The 23,465-nt window shown below is 51.8% G+C and overlaps 1 protein-coding gene and 1 long non-coding RNA gene across 2 annotated transcripts in view; one reads left to right on the top strand and one right to left on the bottom strand.

Annotated features, from left to right (window-relative positions):
* GRIK3 (glutamate ionotropic receptor kainate type subunit 3) overlaps positions 1-15,393 on the top strand; it is a 94,844-nt gene extending 79,451 nt beyond the window's left edge. Inside the window, exons 13-15 of the mRNA XM_077150261.1 lie at positions 5,314-5,536; positions 5,832-6,082; positions 8,919-15,393. Coding sequence (XP_077006376.1) covers positions 5,314-5,536; positions 5,832-6,082; positions 8,919-9,113 — 669 coding nt within the window. The 3' untranslated portion in view covers positions 9,114-15,393. The remainder of the gene's footprint in view (positions 1-5,313; positions 5,537-5,831; positions 6,083-8,918) is intronic.
* On the bottom strand, positions 1,087-4,081 carry LOC143674491 (uncharacterized). The gene is made up of 3 exons (XR_013171077.1): positions 3,987-4,081; positions 3,017-3,176; positions 1,087-1,188 (listed from the first exon to the last, which is right to left on the bottom strand). It is a non-coding gene; the product is annotated as an uncharacterized LOC143674491 (long non-coding RNA).
* Positions 15,394-23,465: the final 8,072 nt, after the last annotated feature.

The raw sequence follows: 23,465 nt of genomic DNA on the forward strand, positions 1-23,465 counted from the left end.
GAGAGGGGTCAGCCAGAGGGACCTGGAGAATCCCCTCTTACAGGGCTTCGCGGTGGAAGCTGTTTTGCACAGAGCCACCCACTTCAGGAGGATTCCAGGGGGCTCCCAGAAAGGAAAAGAGATCCAGAGAGGACAGGCAAGGGAGCAGGGCCAGTGATGGCAGGGAAGTTACTGAGGGCCTCTCTACGCCTTAGTTTTCTCACCTGTAAAATGGGTAAAATCTTACTGCTCCCCTCACAGAGATGATCAAATGGGATAATCCATGCAAACAGGTCAGAACAATCCCTGGCACAGAGTAAGCATGTAAGAAATGTTCACTATTTTTATTATTACAAACTGGTAACACACAGACCGGTCCAGCTCACAGACATGATTTGGGAAGCCACACATTGCTTAAATTTATATACTTTCTTTTTTAATAGGTTGTGAGCATTTTAATGTTGGGAGGTTTTTATTTAAAAGAATTCAAACTTCCAGCTTCTTGAAAACGTGAGCAATCTGGCATCCCTGAGCTGGCTAGGGCTCCCCACCAAGCAGCAATCTCAGCAACTGGGGGGCAACCACCTCCCTCCAGTCCATCAGAAGCCCCCCAGCCTTCTCTGCTTCTCCACAGTGTCCTATCTGGCCCCTTGCAGCATTTGAATGCTCTACCACTGAGTGTCATATCATTTAAGCTTAATGCCATCTCACACGAGATTGTTATTCCCAATTTCTAGATGAGAAAAATCTAGTCCTAAAGAGGAGTAAATAAAAATAATAATGCCTACCAATTACCTTGTCTTCCCTTGGGGCTGCTCTGTGCTAAGCACTTCATATGTCTTTTCTCATTGTGTGATTGTGATAACTCTAATGCCAGTAGGCATTATCACCACCCCCATTTTACACATATAGAAAGTGAGGCTCAGAGATTTGAAATCACTGGTTTTTGGCCACAGAAGGAGCTGGCATTTGAACCCAGATTGATGTGATAGCAGAGTCCCCTCCCCAGTTGGATCTGACTTCTTGCCCTAGCCTAAAGCCCCCAACTCCCAACTCCTGCAGTGGGGGTCCACCTTAAGGGCTGCAGCTGGGAGAGGGGGGCCCTCACCATTTGGGCTGCAGAGACGCCTCCTGGTCTCCATGAAAATAAGCCAAGAGAAAAGATTAACAGCTCAAGCACAGGCTCCAAAAAAGCCAAAGATTCCCCACCTAGGAATAAAAGAGCCAATTAATTTGGGGAAAGGTGCCTCGTTTCCAATTCAGAAAATACCAAGGTCTTGCACAGAGACACATGGCCACTACATTCCTGCACACAGACCCTCGGTCTTAGCTCCCTTTGGAATACACACACACACACACACATACACACATATTCTCTTGTACAGAAATGTTAAATCTCAAGATTAAGTATCTTCAGCTGGGAAAATCAATTTACTTCTTTGAGGAGGCTGGAATTGAAAGTCGTGAGCCTGAAACTTACTTTCTTGCCAATTTTACTCATACAAAAAGCATCTCTGCCCTGGCACATTGCCCCGAGTTGGTTGCTCCAAAAGATTCCATTAATTGCAATGCTTATTAAGGGTGTCTCTGGAACTGGAACAGGCAGGATGACACTGGTGCCCTGGGTATGTGGGACTCTGTTCCCTGCAGCAGTGACTGCAGCCCTGGCCTCTGGTGGCCAGGCCCAGAGACATAAGAGAGAGGCCTGAGATTCCCAGAGACACCCTGGTTTCATCCCTCCCTGATCAGATGTGCCAGGGGGAAGCTCTTCAAGGACATTCCACAGAACCACAGAGTCACTCAAGGACAGAAAGATGGGATGCAAATGGAATCAGAGACCATGAGCACATGTGGTTGGGAAGGGGGACCCCAATATACGACAAGGACCAGTGGTGACCATTACTGAGAAGCATATCTTAAGACCAATCTGTCTAAAAGTGATGGAGGTGGTGAATTTATCAACAGAGAAGCTGGAGAGCAGAACCTCTTAGAAATCAGCATGACAGCTAGGTTGATATTTCATGCCTTGTCACCTCCTGTTTTGACTAGCCCGAGCTCTCTGATTTCTTTCCCATTTTTCTTTTCAGTTCCTTTACCCACTGCAGCTTTCACATGTCTTTCCTCAAAGTCCATCTGCCTCAACACTCCTTTTGACTGAAATTTCTGTTTCCATTTATGGTGTTGTGTTACTGGAAAGAACATATGTTTTTGTGTCAGGCAGGCCCGTATATGGGAGGAATGGGATGAGGGGGCTGGGAGGAGTTTGGAGAAACAGAAGTTCTCATCCCATTATGACACAGAAGGCTCATGGAGTGGCTCACTGGCAAGTGACTTTTGGCAGGGATCAAGATTTACTGGGTGGATGATTTGTATAGAAGAGTGAGTGGGTAAGAAGTGTGGGGTGGGTAAATAGTTGGGTAAGAGGATGGACAGATGAACAGATAATTAGATGGATGGACAGATGGATAAGTAAGAACTAAGTGGACAGTTGGATGGTTCATTGAATCAATTAGTATGTAGAAGGAGGGGAGTAGAGGAGAGCATGAACAGATGAATGAAAGGATGAATGGAAGGATAGATGGATGGGTGGATGAGCTGATCAAAGCCTCAATGGGTAGATGCATTAGGAGGTGTAAAGGAGCCAAGATGGCCTCACCCACCCCTCACTCCCTCCTTTGGTTGAAGAGGGAAAATTTGGAGAACAGGAGAGGCCTGGATGGGAGAGTAGCTGGGGAGGTAGAGCGACTGAAGGGAGAGTAGTACTTAGGCTGCAATAATCAGGATTCTGGGGAGCATGTGTGTCTGGCAAAGCCAGGAAGGTTGGACTTGGATAATCTGATTATAAGGATAGCTGAAATTGAGTATCTGTTTCCAGCAGTATTGGGAACAGAAGTAACTTATGGGTGTACATAAGTAAGAGGGTATGTTCGTTACCTATTGCTACATTACACATTGCCTAAATTTTAGTGTTTTAAAACAGCAGCGTGAATTCTCTCTCAGTTTCTGGCCCAGGGCCTCTCCCCAAGGCTCTGGTCACCTCCATGCTCGGCTTCCAAGCTTGCTTGTGTGGTTGTTAGCCAGATCCACGTCCTCCTGGGTTGAGCTAGGGCTGCAGTTCTTCACTGACTGTTGGCCAGAGGCTGCCGTCTGTTCCTTGCAGTGTGGACCTCTCCACAGGGCAGCTCACGGCATGGCAGCTTCCAGCAGAGCCAGGAGAGGGTGAGCAGCAGAGGAGCCAGAGAGGGTACAAGCAAGACAGAGACCTCTTGTAACTTCATCTCCAAAAGCGCATCCCGTCCGCTTTGGGGGTGGGGGGTGAGTTAGAAGCAAGTCACAAGGTCCAGCCCACACTCAGGAGGCAGGGACTACATAAGAGCTTGAATACCAGGAGGTGGGTATCGCTGGGAGTCCCGGAGAACCTGCCCACCACAGGGAGAATCTGGGGAAGTGGAGTAGCTGAATGAGAAAACAATTGAGGGAGTAAAAGAAGTTGGAGTATCTGGATATCAGAAATATCTAGAAAATAAGAAACATCTAGGGAGTGGGAAGATCTGGGAATCAGAAACATTTTGAAGAGCAGCTAGGGTAGGAGAGCCTCTCGAGATAAGAGTTGGTGGAAATGGGGCAGTATCTGGAGCAGCAGGAAGACCAGGGTGAAATATCTGGTGGCAAGAGTTGCAGAGGTGAGAGAGTGATTACGGAGTTTGAATAGCTGGAGAGCAGGAATTGCTGAAAAATAGGACTGTCCGAGGACCAAGAAGAGCTAGGGGCAGCCCACTGAGGGCTCTCGGGCAGTCTGCGCTCTGCTGCACCTTTGGCTTTGGGACAGATAAAGTTCAAATTAGGTGGCGAAGATTGGCAACTTATCTGTGAGGATTCCCAGGCCCTGTGTCCAAAGGAGACACAACTGGTGCTTGACTGATGCCAGATTCAGCTGAAATTCCAAGGGGAGAGGGGAGGGCTGCCTGCTGCTTCAGGGTTCCCTCCCGTCCTCATTGCCTCCTCACCTGGCATGATTGGGTCTCCAGGAACCTAATTTGGAGGTTATAATCCTTACCAGAGCTCGGAAGCACCTGGAGAGCAGAAGGTAGACTCTCCCCCCTCCTCCCCCAGGCCCTCCCCACACACTTCTAGAGGCCTGCCTCCCGGTCCCCTGCCCATCCCCCAACCCTGCCCTGTTTGAGCGCATCCTTGCCGTCACGCACACCGGAGCTGGGCCAGGTGCCAGTCACACAGGCTGACATCACAGACAGGCCCAGCCAGACTAGGAAGCAACCGAGTACAATGGGGCTTGCAGAGCCACCTGCTCCCCTGGGATTTATGGAGTTAGGGCTGATTCCCCCTGGAAGCCGCAGCTGGCAGGTGCTAAGTTCCCAGGGAACCTCACAAAGGCCACACGCGCTGCCCTACCCAGTCTTCCCAGACAGCAAGGGCCATTCAACCCGGACCCTTCTCTCTCCTAGCCCCAGCCTCCTCTCTGCGTCTCCGCAGCCCACCTACTAGGTCTGGTCTTAGGGATTCAGGATCCAGCCTTGAACCCTAGGGCCCTGGAGTACCCGTGGTAAGGGTATAGGGGCACAAGGGACCTGCAGACCCCCTGTTCTAGCTAGCCCCATTTCTCTCCCCCTCTGCAGAAAGTAGAGCAGACAGCAACCCACAACCCTTGCTTCAAACAAAATAGTTCCCATTAATAATGGGGCCTGCTTTGATTGAAGTGGGAGCATGTGGCGTCTGGAAGCCACTGAGCTTTGCCCTCATCAGCATCCCTGTTGCCCCACCCACAGGAGTCCCTGGGAAGCAGTGCAGCTGAGCGGTTAGAAACATGGCCTCGAGAGCTAAAATGCTCAGATGTGAAGCCTGGCTTTGCCACTTAGCATCTGAATAACCTTAGGCAAGTTACTTAGCAGTGCCTCAGTTTCCCCACCTGTAAAATGGAGCGAATGATGGTGCCTTCCTCCCGTGGTCACTGCTAATCGGTATGCTAATACCAATAACGCATTTAGAACAAGACCCCCACATGACCATTGTTTAATAAGTGTCACAGGAAAGAAAGTGAGTTTTCCAAATGTCAGTCTGAAAACCAGTTGTGCCACAGCAAAGAGCCAGGGCTTTCCAGGTCAGTGGATCCGAGTCTGCATCTGGGCTTTATCACTCACCAGCTGTGGGGGGGGGGGGGGGGGGGGGGAGCCTGTCCTCTCCCAGAGCCTCAGTTTCTGAATCTGAGCAATGGGTGGCACTCCCTGGCTCCAGGGACCGTGCATAGCATTCAGTGGCCGGGCCCTGCCAAGCGAGGGGGCGTGCTCAGGGGCTGGGTGTGCGTCCCCCTCCCCGCAGAAATCCAAGATCTCCACCTTCGAGAAGATGTGGGCCTTCATGAGCAGCAAGCCCTCGGCGCTGGTGAAGAACAACGAGGAGGGCATCCAGAGGACGCTGACGGCTGACTACGCGCTGCTCATGGAGTCCACCACCATCGAGTACGTCACCCAGAGGAACTGCAACCTCACCCAGATCGGGGGCCTCATCGACTCCAAGGGCTACGGCATCGGCACGCCCATGGGTGAGCCAGGGCCGCAGATCGGGGGATGGGGGGGCGCGCGCCCCCGCCACACCCGCGTGCACGCAGCCGCCTGCCCCCTCCTCGGCCGGTGCCCCTCGGCCCGGGGAAGCCCGTGTCTGCGCCGCCCCGCTCGGGGACGGACACAGAGTGGGGGAGGTCAGTCGTCGGGGGTCAGGCCGCGCTCCCTCACCGCAAGCCCTCCTCCCTATTTTCTGAGTCTCCTGGGAGGGGTGACGATAGTGGTGGGCTGCTGAGCAAAGCCGCTGACAGCTGGGATCTCCCGTCCCCTCTTCAGGGTCCCCGTACCGGGACAAGATCACCATCGCGATCCTGCAGCTGCAGGAGGAGGATAAGCTGCACATCATGAAGGAGAAGTGGTGGCGCGGCAGCGGGTGCCCCGAGGAGGAGAACAAAGAGGCCAGCGCCCTGGGCATCCAGAAGATCGGAGGCATCTTCATCGTGCTGGCCGCCGGGCTGATCCTGTCCGTGCTGGTGGCCGTGGGCGAGTTCGTGTACAAGCTCCGCAAAACAGCAGAGCGAGAGCAGGTGAGCTCGGAGAGCAGGGGTCCTCGCGGGAAACGGGGAGGGAGGAAGGGGCTGTGTGCTGGCTTCACACCTCCCCGTCTGCCAGGCGCCCTGAGGGGTCCCAGCTCGTCCTCACAAGAGCCCACCCTGCACCCGGTGCCTCAGGAAGGCCTGCTGCTCGGCCCCTGCACCTGGTGCCGCCTGTGCTCTCGGTTTCCCATCCCTGGGGGTCGCCCCGAGGCCACGCCCCCAGCTTTGCCGGCCTGGATCAGGCACCAGTCTCTGTTCCCGCTTCACCCGGGCCCTCTACCATCCACCCCCACCCACCCCCACCCCCGCCCACCCCGTGCAGCAGCCGGTGCCCTTTTAAATCCTAATTCAAGCTGTATCATCCTGCCTAGAACCCTCCAGGGTAATCATTGAAGCTAGGTGCTGGTTACAGAGAGGTTCATTAGACTATTTTCTTTACTTTGCACGGGTTTGAAATTTTTCATAATGAAAAGCTTCCCAAAGAAAAGAGTTAAAACGGCCAGACTGAGTATGCAGATGTTAGAACTAGGCTCAACCCGGGTTTGATTAATTTAAGTTTAGTTGGGGCAGTGGTTCTGGGTCCCGGCTGCAAATTAGAATCCTGGGGAGAGAATTCTTTAAATGCTAAAGCCCTGGCCTCACTCCCAGAGACTGCTTTAATTGATTAATGGCAGAGCCTGGCATTGGTGTTTTAAAAAAGTGAGCAAGGTAATTCTAATGGGCACCTGAGTTGAGGGTTCCTGGGCTGGGAAGAAGACCCACTCGCAAAGAAGCTCGAAGGCATGAATGTGCAGTGTGGATTGAGAGTCCAGCAAAATCACATGTAGAGGGGCCATTCAAAACAGGCAGCTTCTACACCCTTTGAAAATGAAATGGAATCCTTTAAAACCAGTAAGCCTAAATCAACAAAGATGAGGGGGGAAAGCTAATACTCACTTAGCATGGGTTTAAGGACAGGTTCACTTTCCAAAATTGCTGAGGGGAGTCTTATGGTACATTTCTGGAAGACAACTTCACAGTACGTTCACTCTTTAAACATACCCGTATGATTTGACCAGTCAACTTCTACTTTCAGAACTACGCTCTAAGGAAGTGGTCGAGGATGTGTGCAATTTTGTTTATGAGGATGCTTGTTGATGTGTTAATTATGACATGAAAAAATGGGGAGATCCCGAAATGTCTAACCATAGGGATTGCTAAATAAATTATGCTTCATCATAATTGTGAATAATGGGAAATTGGAATGAGCACCAAATTCCATAGCCCCACCGAAATGTCCCACAAGATCTGACCCTTGCCTACCTCTCTGACACCCTCTCCTCCTTCACTCTCCTCCCCCCAGATTGGCTTTCCTTCTAGCCCTTAACACACCCAGCACATTTCTGCCTCAGGGCCTTTGCACCTGCTATTATGGCCTCCTGGAATGCTCTTCCCCCAGAGTGCTGTATCCTTGGCACTTTCTGGTCATTCAAGTTTCAGTTCAAATGTCACTTCACCAAGGAGCCTTCCCCACCAGTCCCCATTCCTAACCTTTCTCTATACCCCATTTCACTGCTTTGCTATCTCTGTAGTATTGTCACTACCTGAAAATATTTATTTATTCACGTGTGTTATCTGTTTCCATTCCATCATTAGACCATAAACTTCCTGAGGGTTGGAACCTTATGTCTTCCTCCCCACTGTATGTCTAATGCCTAGAACAGCACCTGGCACATAGTAGTATCTCATATATTTGAGGAATGAAGAAAGGAGAGGAGGAGGGATGGCATTCCGCAAAGTAGGTGAGGAAGGGGTGGCTCAAAGGAATCACACAGTTGGTAAGAGGTAGAGCCAGAATTCAAAGCCAGGCCCCAGACCCCTTCAGCATAGGACCTGCACACAAACCCTCTGAGTAACAGTGTAAGTGGGTAAGTCAAGGCATTGGAAACTCCCCTTGGCCTTCCTGCCCCTCGCCCCCATACGAGCTACAGGACACTGACAGTTGGTCTCATAAAAGCCACCACCATCAGATACCTGTGGGCAGCACTGAACTTCTGCCATGTCTCTTGGCTACTCACAGGACTACTCAGAGGGCCAGAAGAAGGCCACTGCCGCCCACCAGCCCTGCAGGGACTTGCCTCCCAAGGACTGACCTTGAGAAACATGTGCTGGGCTTTCCTGAGTTGCTCACCCTTTAGTTGGAAGCTCTCCCAGGAGAAGGGTTATCATCTGTTCCTCAGACCCGTGCTGAGGGTGGGCTCACAGGGATGACACTGGCTGGTTCCTGCTCTCAGAGTCTAATGGGGAAAAATCAGAGAGGTAAAGGCAATCTGGCAAAAATGCAGATTCTGAGGCAGCACTTCTGGGGTTCTGCATTTCTCACCAGCTTCTGGGTGATGGTGACGCAGCTGGTCCTCAGATCACACTTTGAGTGGCAAGGAGGTAAACAGCTCTTGAGACCTGAGCTGCGCTGGGTATGGGTGGATGGGAAAGGGGGGAAAGAAGGGGCTCCCAAAGCCTCAGCAGGGGGCAGAGGTTTGCATCCTGACTGCCTCTTGCGTCACTCTAGATAAGTCCCTTCCCCTCCTTGAGCCTCAGTTTCCTCATCTGTAAAATGGAAGTAAAATGATAATCCCTGCCCTACCTACTTTACTCAGCCTCCAAAGGAGAATATGGCACTTTGCAGACCACTATACACCATAATCATTTTGCAGAAGGTAGAGTGGGGTGAAGGTGTTAGAGAGATGAGGTGACCTTAGCACAGCTTCTGGGAGAAAAGGAATGATTTGGCTGGAGGAACAGGACCAGGTCTGACCCATGTGCCCCTTTTCTCCCATCCCCCACCCAGCGGTCCTTCTGCAGCACTGTGGCTGACGAGATCCGTTTCTCCCTCACCTGCCAGCGCCGGGTCAAGCACAAGCCACAGCCTCCCATGATGGTCAAGACTGACGCCGTGATCAACATGCACACATTCAATGATCGCCGGCTTCCGGGCAAGGACAGCATGACCTGCAGCACGTCACTGGCCCCTGTGTTCCCCTAGGCATGGGTGGGGTGGGGACCGCAGGCCTGGGGGCAGGGCAGAGGGAAGCAAAGGAGATTGGTAGGACATCCCCTGTCCCACCGCTGGGCTTGGGGATCAGAGCTGCTGCCTGCCCATTGGGCCAGGAGCTCCTGTGTCCTTACCTACCAGGAAACCAGCAGGCCCTCAGGCTGACTGCTTGGGCTTCATTCTCCTCTTGTTTCTTCTATGGATTTCTAAAGCTGCCAACTAAGACAGCAGAGGCCAAAGGAAGCACATGCCTCTCTAAGGCCAAATTCACCCGCCCCTCAACTCTCCTCTGGAGTCAGAAGTTTCTGCCATGGCCCTATAAAGGCCAAAGAAAATGGGAAACAGTTCCTATATTGCCATAAGCCCAGACCTCCTAGGGCTTGACCATGAAACCAGAGACACAAACCATGGGCACCTTAAGGACATTATAGTGTGCCTACTAATGAGAGCTGAAGACAAGGGATAGCCACCCCACACACAGGGTGGAAGGAAGGCTTCCTCCCTCGGGGGCTGCTCACACTTTTCTGCTCTTCTGGACTTGGCACCACTCGTGGCAGCCCCTGTCTTGGCAAAGTTGAAGGTAGAGAACCCCATAAAGGAAAAGAGGAGAGAGCTTGGGGCATAGGAGAGAGGAGAACGGCACAAACAGAGGCCACCATTTAGGAGCTCCAAGAGGAACTCTTATGGACAATGTCCCAACTGCTTCCACTCCTCTGGGATGGCCTCTAGCAGTATAAATGGAGGAGTGGTTACAGCAGATTCTTCTCTTCTTTCCAGCTAGAGGAGCAAGGACCCCTGTAAATCTCTCACAGAGGATGCCTAGAGACTCAGCCAATATTTGAAGCCCAAGAGAAGAACAGTAGGTTCCTTGGAAATCCCACAGGCTCTCAAGCTAACTGTTCATACCTTGCTGGTTGCCAAGCTATTTACTAAAACCTGTTGGCATTTGGAGCTTGGGCTCTTTGCCATCTGCTGCTCATCAGCAGCCCTCCATCCCTGGCCAGTTGACCTTGGCCTCCCTGTCATCTTGAAAAGAGAAGAGGAGCCTCGTCTTAGCCCTGAATGGCAGTTGGTGGAGGAATTGGAAGTCAGATTATCCCTCCTTAAAAGAGGGATCAGTGCCCTACTACATAAGCCAACTTTGTGGTAGGTGAAGAAAGCCAAAGGGAACCCAAAGAACTCCCAGCCTCCAGGATTTGCCAAACCTAAAGATGCTCCCCAGGAAAATAAAGTTTTCAAGGGCAGTTTATCATAGCTGCCAGAGGCCCCAAGGGTGGGAAGGGAGAAGCTGCCTCCTTGAGAATTAACCAAAGACCCCACCCAGAGACACAAGGCCATCCTGGTCCCTCGTCTCTTGTCCAGAGCAGCTGTGATCTTGTGGGGCTTGGGGAAGACAGCAGAGGAGTAGCAGCAGGTAAGAGGGTTGGACCAGATGATCCATGGGTTCCACCAGGCTGTGATGCTCTAGAGGTTTGTGACTTTAAGATGCCAGAAGAAGAATGAGACATCAATGAGTTAGGAGCAAAGTGTCCTTACAGAGAACACGATGGGACCCACAGTGCTTCCTGTGGCCAAAGGAGAGGATCTTTGAGGACTGGAGATTCTGGGCAGGGAAGCAGGGGGGTGACACCAGCCACACCCCTCCCATCTCTCACCTGTTTCTGCCTGGGGAGCCTGCTTAGGGAAGAGAGACCTTTGGATCTCAGGCTTTCTCAGCTGGAGCAGAGAATAGTTTCTCGTTTCCCCCAGGGACTCCCAGAGTAGGAGACCACAGTGAGTTCATGTGGTAAATACTGTTCCTTCTCCAAACCATGAGCTGCAGGACCAAATTAGCTGGTTCCCAGAACTACAGCAGCTCCAGGAGCTCCGTCCACTGGAGGAGACAGAGGATGGCTGGACATGCAGCATAGCCTGGTGTGTGCAATGATAGGAAAAGCCATGCTGTCTTGAGCTTCTGGGTTTAGAAGTGCGAGTGTGTATGTGTGCATATTTGTCTGTGTGTGTGTGAGCTTTGCAGGCTAGAGATAAAGATAGATTTGGACACACAACAGTCCAGGGTACGCAATAATAAGAGAATTCTTTGGGTTCTGATGTGTGCGTGTATGTGTGTGTGTGTGTGCATGTACGTGTGTGAATTGGGGGTGTGGGAGACAAATCTGAACAAGCAGCAGAGCCCCAAACATGTAAAAACAGAAGAAGCCATGTCATAATGGGGTTCTGGTGAGTACAACATGTATACATGCGTACATGAGTGTGTGCTTCTGTATATGTGTGCATTTGTGCCCTGAATGGCAGTTGGTGGTGGACAGAATAAAACCTGCAGCAGAGCCAAATACGTGTAAGAAGAAAAGCCATGCCATCAAGGGATCCTTAGGTGAACGTATGTGCACAAGTGTGTGTGGGCTTGTGTGAGCACTGGAGAGCCGGGGGTGGAGGATATAACCAGACAGACATGCAGCCTGGGCAGTGCAGGTTGTACATAAGAAGCCGTGTGGAACTGGAGTTTGACAGTGTGAGTGTGCTCGCACACATGCATGTAATCAAACACATGCATATGTTCCAGCTCACAATGGAAGCAGGGACTGATAATCAGTAAGGCAGAGAACCAGGGTGTGTTTGCACTTCAGTCATGGGAAGAGATTATTTGTCATGAGGATTTGCCAAAGCACAGGCACACACGGGAAACTGGCCAGGTGGGGGCAAAACCCTACAGAGATCATGGCTAATGACCCCTTGGCTCTATGTGGAGTGTCCTGTTTGAAGGGAAAACATGTTTTCACAGTTCCTGGATAACAGGATTCTAATGAAGGCACTTGCCAGTTTGCTCTCACTAACCAGTTATTGACTGCTGTCTTATTGTATCCAGTCTGATTTAATAGCACACACCCACACCCATGCTCCTATCACACACGTGTGCACATCTGTGCATGATGCTGTATGATTGTGTCACATTCTTCTAAAGCTGTGCACATATGTAGATTGTGACGGGATGAAGAAAAGAAAGTGGCATGGGGTAGGCAGATGGTGGATAATCAGAGGCACAATTCGATTAGGTAAATCCTTCACAAGGTACCAAAATGATCTGTAGATACCTAACAGGGTTGGGATGCCTGCTGCCTGATTGCATCTCCTGTTCGAGCCTTATGTCTGCATGTGTGGCTCATGCTCAACCTCAGGCTGATAGCCTGTGTTTGTCTTTGAGACCAGCTCAGCATTCTAGGCACATGGAGACCACTCCTGTCCCTCCGGGTCACTCTAGGTGCTGATGGCACCTCCATCTCTGTGAGCTCGGGGAGAGGTGGGGCAGGGGAAAGGTGTTCTCAGTGGAACAGATCATGGAGAATTAAATTTAGGCTTGCCCCGCCAGTGAGTGTAGATTTGAGTTGTGGAGTCATTGGAGTCTCACACGGACCTGCTGAGCTCAATGGCTGGTCATGATGGAAAGCAGAGAAGTTGGTTTGGATGGGGCAGAAGATGGAACTTGCCTGAGAAAGTGTTGACCTGTTCCTGTCTGGTGTCTGAGCAAAAGAGTGCCCCCCACCTCCCACCCCAAATGCCACTGCCTCGTCTTCACCTGCCCAGACTGGCCAGTTTTAGGGGGAGCAATGAGGAGACCCCAAGTTCCTGGGGCTTTTGGTCCTATCGCTGGTTTCTCTATGGACAGATAAGAGAACACTGAAAACTTACAAGTTTTCAAGTTACAGGTAATTACACTTGTGCAAGTATCTCTTAAAGTGTTGGAAACACTCCCATGGCCACTGAGTGGGATTCTGAATCTTTAGGGGGTGGACAAGCCCCCCAACTCTCACAACCACGTCTCTGCCTCAACTGGAAGAGCACACCTGGATCCCTCACCAGTGCCCTAGGTTGCCAGGAGGTGTAAATCCTGGCCCAGGACAGGGGAGGGATCTGGCAGGATAGGGGAAGGCTCCCAGCGATTGAGAGTTGCTTCCCCACTCCTTAAACTCGGAGAGAACAAAAGTCAGACCCAGGCACAAACCCACCAAGAACAGTCAAAAGCTCCCCTCACTGCCTCTTACAAGAGGGTGCTGTTTGGGGTTTTGCGGTTGCCTCTTCGTCACTCAGCATGAAGTTGACCCTGCCCTGAGCCATTCCCATCTATATGCACAAATGTCCAAAAACAGCAAATTCAGTGGCCCACATCTGGAATGGTCCTTGTGTGGGTGAGACCATCCTAGAAAGGCTGAGAGGTTTAGACAAACAGCTGTATGGACTTAACCTCTGGTATGGGCTCAGCACCATGGACAGATGCAAAAAAAAAAGGCATCCAAATCTGTAGCCAGGTGACTGGAACAGACGCAGGTGGAGTCAGCACTTCTGGAATGGGTCTATTGCTACAACAATGGAAGGGCCCTGCCCTTTGTCCCCGGTACCCATTTGAATCAAGCCCTCATTTCAATCCTGGATTTGCCCTGGTGTTAAAATGTCAGAGCTGAGGTCATATGTGAAGTCACAAAACTTTTTTTGGTAGGAAGTTAATGTTCTGTACAATATATATATGAATGTAAAAAGATATATATATATACTGTATATATATGCACAGTGTATATATGACTTGTAGCCCATGTGTATACGCACCCCTCCCCGCACGTCTGCACACGCAGTGTACATAACCCAGCCAGTATGGGTGGGGACCAGGTGAGAGGAGGGGCTGCAGCTGTCAAGTTTGGGACAGAGGCTGCCTGGGGCAGAGGCTGCAGAGAGCCTTGCAGGGATGGGGAAGTTCTGCGCATATCAGAGCTTCACACCCTGAAGAAGAGGGCAAGACTGTGTGAGGCTGCTGCGTAGGCTTTGCACAGCCAGTGCCCTCTCGGGAGAGAGGCAGGAGTGGCCCAGGGGTCTTGTCCCCATGTGAGAGTCTTTCTGAGGCAGGACAGCTTGACCTGCATCTGGGAAGAAATGTCATGCCGATACTTGGCTACTGTTCTAATATTTGCCCTCTGATCCCACATCAGCAAAGAGAGAAGAGAAGAGCTGGGAGAGAGAAGCCCACTCCCTAGACCTGTTCTCACACCTGCCTGCAGTCGCCAGGTAGCTCTCAGCCTCCACCTGTCATACCCCAGAGGTAAGGGCCTCTGCCTCACATTCTCACCCGGGCACAAGGCGCTCACAGCTCACAGCCAGCAAAATAACAAGCCAGTTTTTTTTTTCCAAAGAAAATGGCCCTGAAGGCATTGCCGGCATGCCAGTCCTAGGCCCCAAGGCCGTGGTTACTGATCCTGCCCTCATCCCCCTGCCTTCTAGAACAGAGGACCTCTGATCACCTCACAGTTTGGTCAGATCACAGGTCAAAACTCTTAGACCTCTAAGAAGCAGCTGTAGACTTGGTAATGCCAGCCAAGGGTTTGCCCAGCACAGACAACCGTTCTAGCCCTATTTGACCCAGAGACTAGCCAAGGAGCCAGCGACATAAGCAAGGCAGTGACAACGGGTGAAAGATGAGAGGCAAGGAGGTGGCTCATATTCTAGCCACAGCCCAGAGCCATCTATCTGTCCTTCTTTCCCCTGCTGCATCTTCCCCAGCAGGGCGGTTGGCAGAGAGCACCCTGCCCCTCCAGCAGACCTCTGATACTGCCTCACCTGGATGCATCTGTTCTCCACAATGCCAGTCCTTTAGGTAGTGGCCCTGCACCCTTAGCGGAGCAGGGCATCTCTGGAGCATGCGAGGGAGAAGAGATTTGGAGTGGGCTTGCGTGTGCTCGTTAGCCTGCCCTCTGCTTCAGTTCCATGAGTCAGGCTGTTCTGCACCGTGACTCTGGGTTGCCTCCGGGGCCCTGGCCAGAGCACAGTCTGAACCCAGACCCCTGAGGAAAGTCCTGTCCTAGTTCCAGGAGTCCTCGTGCCACTGTGCTCCAAGCCCCAGAGCCCGCCTCTGCCTGAGCTGACTCCCTGGCTGGGCTTCTGAAGTGGGGACTTCGGTTCCCAGTCCCTGGCCTGAGTCCCCAGACAGCACCACGGGCCTCCCAGACCCCTGGCCTGCCCACAACCCAGACCAGAGTGCCTGGATGCCCCCCGCTCCCACTCAACGTGGTCCCCACACACTGGTCTCTGGGCCGTTCAGGGGATGCCCTTTGTGGACATGCAGAATTTCTATGAATATAGTTTTTTGTAAACATTTTGTAATGATTTGGGTTTCATAGTAACTGTGTTACTTGCCAATCATTCTAGGCTGATGTAAATAAATTTCCAAACAAATCCAATTATTTTCCTTTTTAAGACACTGTGATATATCAAGTGCACAGTTTGCTGTATGAAGTAATATGGTTTTAAATTTTAAATAAAGAAATGTTTCTAGAAAACAAGGTCCCCTCGAGATGTTCTTATTTTTCTCTTCTCTAGAAGCAGAGCATAAGGGCAGGTAAGTTGTGCCGTCTTTGTGCAGGGTGATTGCATTCCACGCAGCAGACCCTAGTGCTAAGCAGGTGGATAGCCTGGACCAGGTTCCTGGTTCCGATTCCAGGTCTTGAGGGTGCAGTGTCTGTCCCTTCCCAACTTATCGCCATCCACTTAGCCACCTGGGGAGTTGCCACTTCCTTACATCACCCTATTCTGGCCACAGTTGGTCAGGCTGAGTGGGCACTTATCCAAGCTTGGCCAGTCTGGCCAAACCAGAAATGAAAAAGCTCTAAGTCAGTTACTCTCTGGAGATGGAAACTGTACCTCTCCATCTGGGTTTGGAGCCAAGTATTTTAAGCAGGAAGGATCGAATACAGGGAGCTGGATGCTTACAAAAGTGATAAGGGAGCAAGATCCAAGACAGGCCTCCAGGAACGGCCCCCAGATAATGCAGAATTGACCCACCCTGGAAGCAACTACCTCTGAGACTAGGACTAGAGCTTGAGGGCAAGACACATTCCAGAGCTGCACCCCAGGGGTCAGGAAGCCTGGATCAAGTACCTGTCACCCCCACGGCCACCATTCGTGATGGTCTCTCATCACCAGGAAGGTGGAAATGGATATGGAAATGATACTGCTGAAACACCCATGTTCCCATGACAGAACAACCAAAAGGGGTCAGGAAAATGTCCTCTGCCTTCCAAGTCCCATGCAGACAGAATTAACTTGTAGACACTAATTTCCATCCAAAACCCTCACTGCTTCCTTATGACATCATCATAATCATAGTTGTTGGTGAGCGACTCATGTCCCCTACAAAAAGCATGTTCAGGTCCCAACACCTGGTCCTACGGGTGGGAAGCCATTTTTAAATAGAACCTTTGAAGATGTCATTAGTTAAGGAGCACCCAAACTGAATGAGGGGTCTTGAATCCCATGGCTGACATCTTTATAAGCAAAGGAAATTGGACGCAATAGAAGCCATGGGAGCAGACAGAAGATAGAAGATGACAGAACCCGGAAGAGGAAAGTGATGGTGCTTCCATGTGATGGAAAATGCAAGGAACCCCAAAGATGGCAAGCCAGCCAGGAGAGTGGCAGAATCGAGACTTATTATGTGCTGGGTCCTCTCTGGGGACAGTGTGGTGAGGAAAACTTCCCTTCCCCCAGAGCCCACAGCCCACAAGCCCATCTATGACACTCTGGACTCTGCACAAGGGTCATCCCAGCCCTTTCTGGACAATGGAGTGGTCCTGATTGGGTCTGTATGGGCAAGAGGCGAACAGATCAGCCTGCCCCACCTCTAGCTTCTCTGAGAAGTCCCTGACTCTGGCTCTGAGAACCCATATCCACCTGCTCACCCTCCAAAGCACTGAGTTGTGCCTATCCATGCCTCTGTCTTTGGGAGGCTGCAAGGAGCTCCCCAGATTGGGGGGCAGGCTAGAAATGAAGCTGAGCTCTGCCACTGAGTAGTGGGAGGGCACTGCTTCTCTCTCTGCTCAAATTCACTGTACCCTCACCAGGGGATCAAATGGAGCCTGCCTTCCCACTCAGTACCAGCCAAGTGCCATGCTCAGCCCTTTATGCCCATTTTCCCACTGATGGCCCAGTCCTCTCTAGGGTAGATGTTCATTATAAACCATTTTACAGTTAAAAGGATCAAAGAAGTGGATGCACTTGCCAGAGGTCACACAGCTAGTTAGTGTGGAAGCTGAAAGACTTCAAAATACATTCTCCACTTTGTCCCTTCTGGGGCCCAGGCCCTCAACTGCTCCTGCAGGAGGGGAGGCCCTGAAACCCCTGTTACCCTAAGAAGAGAGGGGAGGGGAAGCAACCTCAGACCATAAGAGTGCGAAAGAGGTTTCTGCAGCAGGGCAAGACCAGTCTTTGGGAGTGAGGGCAGCGACGGATGTGACTGCCACAGCTCAGGCCCCAATTGCTATTAGCACAGCCATTCCTATCTGTTTCCCTTTGGTCCATGTCGTTTGTGCTGTCTCCTGTCTCTAGGAACCAGGAGGACATTTGCTCCTAGTTGCAATGTACTGAGACCCCAAGAGTAAGGCATTCAAAGATGGTCCACAGTCAGGGATCCTTGTGGCAAGGGGCAGAACCTACTCAAACTAACAGAACAAAAAAGGGGTTTCATTATAGTGGGTCTAATGGAGGCACACCATGTCTCTCCTTTCTCAATCTCTCTCTCTCTATCTATCTCTATTTCTATCTCTATCCCTCTCTCTCCTCTATCTCTCCCTCTCACATTTTCTTTCTCTCACTCTCACATTCTTCACCCCACCCCCTCCTTTTCCTTATTCATGGCAAAAAAAAAAAAAAAGAGGCCAGCCTCTGTCTTGGTCCTCAAATCTCCCCAGCTCCTGTGCCCAAAACAACCACCTAGAGTGAAAATGCCCCAATTCCAAATCACCCACCTACCCTTCCTCAGGGGCAGAGCCATGGGGGCGTGTCTCAAACAGTAACCCCCACGCAATCCCCTGGGGACCTTGTGCAAACGTAGGTTGCAGGTCTGCAGGCCTAGGAAGGGCCTGAGCCTCTGCATTGCTATTAAGCTCCCAGGGGCTCCTGGGGCTGCTGGCCCTCAGGGGGGACACAGTAAGCTGAAGTGGGGGGGGGGACTCTGGAGTTTAACTTTCTGTGTTTGCAATATAACATTTCCCACTTTAACCACTTTCAAGTAAATAATTCAGTGCTGATAATTAGACGACAGTATGCTACTCTCACCACCGTCCCCAGAACTTTTCCATCACCCTGAACAGAAACTCTGTACCCATTAAGCATTAACTCCCCATGAACCCTTCCCTGTAGCACACTTTCTGTCTGTATACATTTGCAGAGTCTAGTTATTCCATATCGGTGAAACCATACAAAATTTGTCCTTTTGCATCTGGCTTATGTCACTCAACATCATGTCTCCAAAGTTCATCCACGTTGTAGCACATTTCTGTGACTTCTTAAAAGCTTTCACACATGTCGAATGGGGAGACTAAGATCCACCTCAGAGGGGTGTTTAGGGATTCGGTTGTGCGTGCCTGGCACACACTGCAGCTTAGCCAACGCTCGCTATTATTGTGGAGGAAAAATGCCCTCTACATATTAACAAATGATAGGACCCCTCTCCCCCCTCCCTACCTACAAAGGGCCAGGCAAGCCTGGGCACAGAGGACTTGGAAAAAAAAAAGGTGGCAAATACTCAGTTCTCAAGTTCAAAGGCATGGCTCCAAGTCTAAGATGCAATGATCTGCGAGGACGCGTGATCCCGCCCACCCCCCCCTCCACCACCTCCCACATTAGGCTAAAGATTCCATAGGCTGGAGGAGGGGGGCTGGGGAAGGACCACCAGACTGCAGGGGAGTCAGCCCTGGGGAGACCCGAACATGCATCTTCACTTGCCTGCCTGGGTCGCCACTTGCATGAGCCCAGTACAGAGCCCGGGGGACAGTCTGCACTGGGCGTCCTTCTCCGTGCCTCCAGGAGGACGCCCTCCTTGACAGCCAGATGACCCCCAGTGGCCGTTTTGCATGAGTGAAGACCCTTCTGAACTCCAAGGGTGTGCTCAGGCCCCACTGTGCCCTCATGTGGCCACACCCTCTTTCATCAGATTGAGAGATCAGAGCCCCATCCCGAAGGGGGTGATATGGCAGGACACCACCCCCACCCCCGCTAAGGTGGGTCTAGATTAGAGATCTCCCTCTGAGCTGGAGGAACAACTCCCTTTTCCATTACTTTATTTATTTGATCTGTCTCCCCATTTATTTCTTCCCAGGCAGGCATTGCAGAGCTCTGCTGACATGGAGGTGATAGAATAAAATCCTGGCCGGGCTCTTCTTCGGCCTGTAGGTCTGGGGAACTCCTTTCCCATGCAACTGCATTCTTGAGGTCGTGGTCCCCCTCGTTTCTTTGACCTTGGTCCTCTCACTCTGCTCAGACGTCAGGACGTAGAGGCCAGAGACCTGTTGGGCTGGGACCCCTGCCCGGTTCCCAGCATCCCTTCAGGTCAGGGACCTGCCCTCCCTCCTGCGATATCCCACGCCAAGGCCCTCCCATTACCCATGGTATCCGGGTCGGGTGACAGGGACTCAGCAGAGGAAAGCGAGTTAGTTTCAAGGGCCTGCCACCAGCTTAGGCAGGTGACCCGGGGCAGTTCACAGCACATGCGAAGGGAGGTACTGGGCTTATTATTTGTGAGAGGGCTTGGCTGCTCTGCTGTCAGCCCCTTCCCCTTTTTCGGCCCCCTCTCCCCCGACCGCCTCTCCGGAGTGAGCCAGGGACAGGAGGAGGGCAGGGCCAGGCTATCCTGGGGCCTCAGGTTGCTATTCCAGGGAAGCGGGCTGAAGCGGAACACAGCTCCCCGGGGGCCGCGATGGCCCTTCTTTGGGAAACAGAAGCTGACTGTTTCAGAAGCATCTGTCATTATGGAAACAAAGTTGCCAGGCCATTTTTTCTTTTACTATTTTTACTGCGATTTCATTATCTTATGCAAATGAGGACGCTGATGAAGCCTTTCTGCAGGGCGGCCCATGCTGGGACCAGCGCCACCGAGGGGATTTATTGCCACCTCGGCCTCCAGACAGGATCCGGGATGAGAAGGCCCCATGGAGATGGCTTCCGGAGCCGTCACCCCAGCCTGGAAGATGCGGCTTCCTACCAGGCAAGCCCCCGAGTTCTGCCTGTCCCAGGAGGACCCTGGCCCTTTATTTCCAAAGGCCCGAGTGTCAGCCCAGCCTGGCTCAGGCCTCTTTCTCCCCCCCCCACCCCTACCCCCCCCACACAATAGTTGGATCCCCTTGAGTTCTGAGATGCCAGGTACCAGTAGGGGAAAAGTCGGGAAGTCAGATATAGAGGACGCATTCCATGCCAGGCCCCACAGTGCTAGGATAAAGGTACAGGATTACCCCCGTCTTTGTTGGGGTTCCCCCAGAAGAGACTCTGAAATGAAGACTTGAGTGCAAGGAGTGGGAAAGGCAAAGGCCAGGGAGCAGGGGCGTGGGATGTGGAAGGGAAGGCGGCCAATAAAAGGTGCATCATGAAGCCACCCAACCCTGTGGGCAACGGGAGCTTAATCCCACACAGGAACTCAGGGAGCCAGCCTAGAACACACAATGCAGAGTCTCCTACTCAAAGGGTGAGGGAGCAGGGATGTGTATACGCCAAATCTTGTTCATCTTTGGTTTAGGGCTGATCCCCAGATCTTGTCAATCCTGGCTCCTCTGGTATGCTCAGAGATGGTAAGATGAGCTTTGGGAGCAGGATAAAACCTCAGACAAAGCAATGCAAGTGGTAGCAAGAAGTTGGACGGCTTGCAAGGGGATAGTTACAGGACAGGTGTAGCATCTGCTACATACATCTCTGTTTTACATATGAAGAACTTGAAGCTCAGAGAGAACAACATCATCAACCTCAAGTCCAGTGAGCAAGGAGCAGGACAGGGAACCTAACTCTGGGCACTCTGTCACCCCAGCCCAGGGACTCAATAGCACCTCGCTGTCTCCTGGCCCCCTGACCCTACCTCACAGCCCTGGGCCCCAGGATTCCTGCCCCAGGCCTCTCTTATGCTCCTTTCTGCAGCTCTGACAATGTCCTCCCCATTGCACCTCTCCAAGCTGTCCCCAGACCGTTTTCTTCCTGCATGAGTTATGTCGGCAAAGTGCCTGCTCTTCTCTTGAGTCTGGAGACTTTTTTCCTCCAAGAGGGGGCAAACTTCTGTCCAGTCCCTCTGGCCCAGAACCCATCCTTCCAGGTTTACTGTGAGGCCAGCTTCGTCTTCTCCCCCCTTATTCAGCCTTGGAGCACTAAGGAGTCTCTAAATTCTGATAACACATCGGCAGCGGCAGCAGTGAGTCCAAGAATTCAATAAGAGCCTTCTCGGCAGCAGACCCCGTGCAGACACTTTTCTTCTCCAGGGACATCTGTCTCCTGGCCACATTTCCCAGGGGCCTGGCAGGGGTGAGTTTAAAGCTATGGAAAGCAGAAGTTTCACGGCCCTACCCACCAGCGGGCAAGGATGAGGCCACGAGGGTCACCATCCCTCAAATGTCCCCAGCTCTGAACGCCACTTGCAGGACTCAGACTTAGGCCCTCACAAAGTTTAAGCCAAGGCCTTCTCCGCACAGATTCGCCTGCCTGTCCAACGACCAAAGGCTTGAGCGCTTAGTGCCTGGCGCTTTCTTTTCCGAGAGAAGTTGTTGTCATTAAAAATAATAACAATGGATTCTAGCTAATCGAGTGGCAGCTCCAGGTCTGGCCTGGAACTCTGAGTTCTCCCCATAACCCTAGAGGTAGGGGACATGATCCCTTGCTGTGGGAGTGGAAGCTGTGGCTGAGAGAGGTGGAATAACTCGCCCACAATCACCAGGGAAGCAGCAGGACCAGGTCTCTGGGCTGGGGTCTCCATTTCATGGATTTGGCAAATGGGTGAATGAGTAAATGAATGAGCAAATCAGAAATAGTCAGTATCAATGTTGTTTACAGACACTGGGGAACTTTTATGTTTATAGAAAAAAATATATATATCCAAACTCGCTTGGGTCAAAAATGAGAATTACTAATGAGAATTACAGAATGGCCTACCATTTATGCCTAATTGCAGGGCAGCCCAATAGCAATTATGCCCATCAATAAATGTGTCAAATTAACTTGCTTGTGAGTTTTATTTTATCACGCTCTGAACCTTGTTTGTGTCTGCTCAGACTTCGGAATCTGTGGCCATCCCCCCGGCCCTCTTGGTCACTTCTGGTTAAAGGAGGAGAGTCATTGGTGCCAGAAGGGAACTGGGAGGTGGGAGAGGAAAGAAACCCCCAGCCCCAGCTCTGTCTTCCACTGCTGCCGCGTGTCTGCCCTGGCCAGCTCAGAGAGAGCCGTTTGGCAGTGGGTCTTTGCAGGGTATGAGGAGCTTCGCCAGCCTCCCCTCCTTTCCCCGATGCCAAAGGCAGCTTCCTAATTAGAACATCCATAACCCTCAGCATCTGCTCCAAGAGAATTCAGCTGCTCTAAGATGGAGAAGTCCATTAACTTTATTGCACAAATCGTCGGACGTGCTTTTAGACAGAGAATCGCTGCCAAGTGAGATAAACTGCCTGGACCCAGCAGAGGGACTGGCCAGAACTTCCTGCCATTCTCAATTGGTTCCTTGGGACGCCCAGTTCCCCCCACCCCATTCCCCCCTCCTCGCTGCCCAATGTCCTGGGCAGTACTCATCACCCCGGGAGGCTGGAGCCAGGCAGTTATATTTATTTCCCAATGCAGGTGCAGCCCAAGCACTACGGCTTTGGTGGTCCAAGCCGGAAGCCTGCCGGATGTCAGAGCCAAACAGGCAGCATCAGACTCCCAGAATGCATCAGGATTCCCAGCCCGGAGGCAGGCAGCCGTGCCCACATCAGCCGCAGTTGGGTTGGCTGGTGGCACCAGAAGCAGCAGAGAACAGTGGCTAAGAATGGGCTTTGGGCTCGGCTGTTCCCGGGGGCTGGATCTCAGCTTTGCCATGTGTGAGTTGCTCTGTAACCTTGCAAAAGTGTCTTCAGGTCTTGAGGCTGTTCTATAAAGCCGGCTGGGCTGAGTAACACCCACCTCGAGGAGGGTTAAATGAGATGATGCCTGGAGTCTTTAGTGCAACGCCTGTCCCTCAAGCTCTGAAAAGGAGAGCACCCCTTCCAGTCTCCAGGGTGGAAATGGCGAGGGGGAAGGGAACCCCCACCGTGGGGGGCAGCAGGGAGAGTAAACATTAGTGCACCACTCAGACCATCCTGGATTATGATGCCAGCCCTACTGTCAAACCTCAGTTTCCTCACCTGTAAAATGGGACTAATATTCCCTGATCTCTTTTCCTTGCAGGATGGAAGTGCTTTGAGGCCACTGAAGGGAGGCTCGAATGTGGGACACTGCCTCCCATTACTGTGCTTGTCAACCTCATGTCCATTATTCCCTGGGGCCTGCCAGGGCCAAACCTGGCTGCTGCTTGGGTCTCCCCAGCACCAA

The sequence above is a fragment of the Tamandua tetradactyla genome, chromosome 2, assembly GCF_023851605.1.
Source record: "Tamandua tetradactyla isolate mTamTet1 chromosome 2, mTamTet1.pri, whole genome shotgun sequence".
NCBI classification, from domain to species: domain Eukaryota; kingdom Metazoa; phylum Chordata; class Mammalia; order Pilosa; family Myrmecophagidae; genus Tamandua; species Tamandua tetradactyla.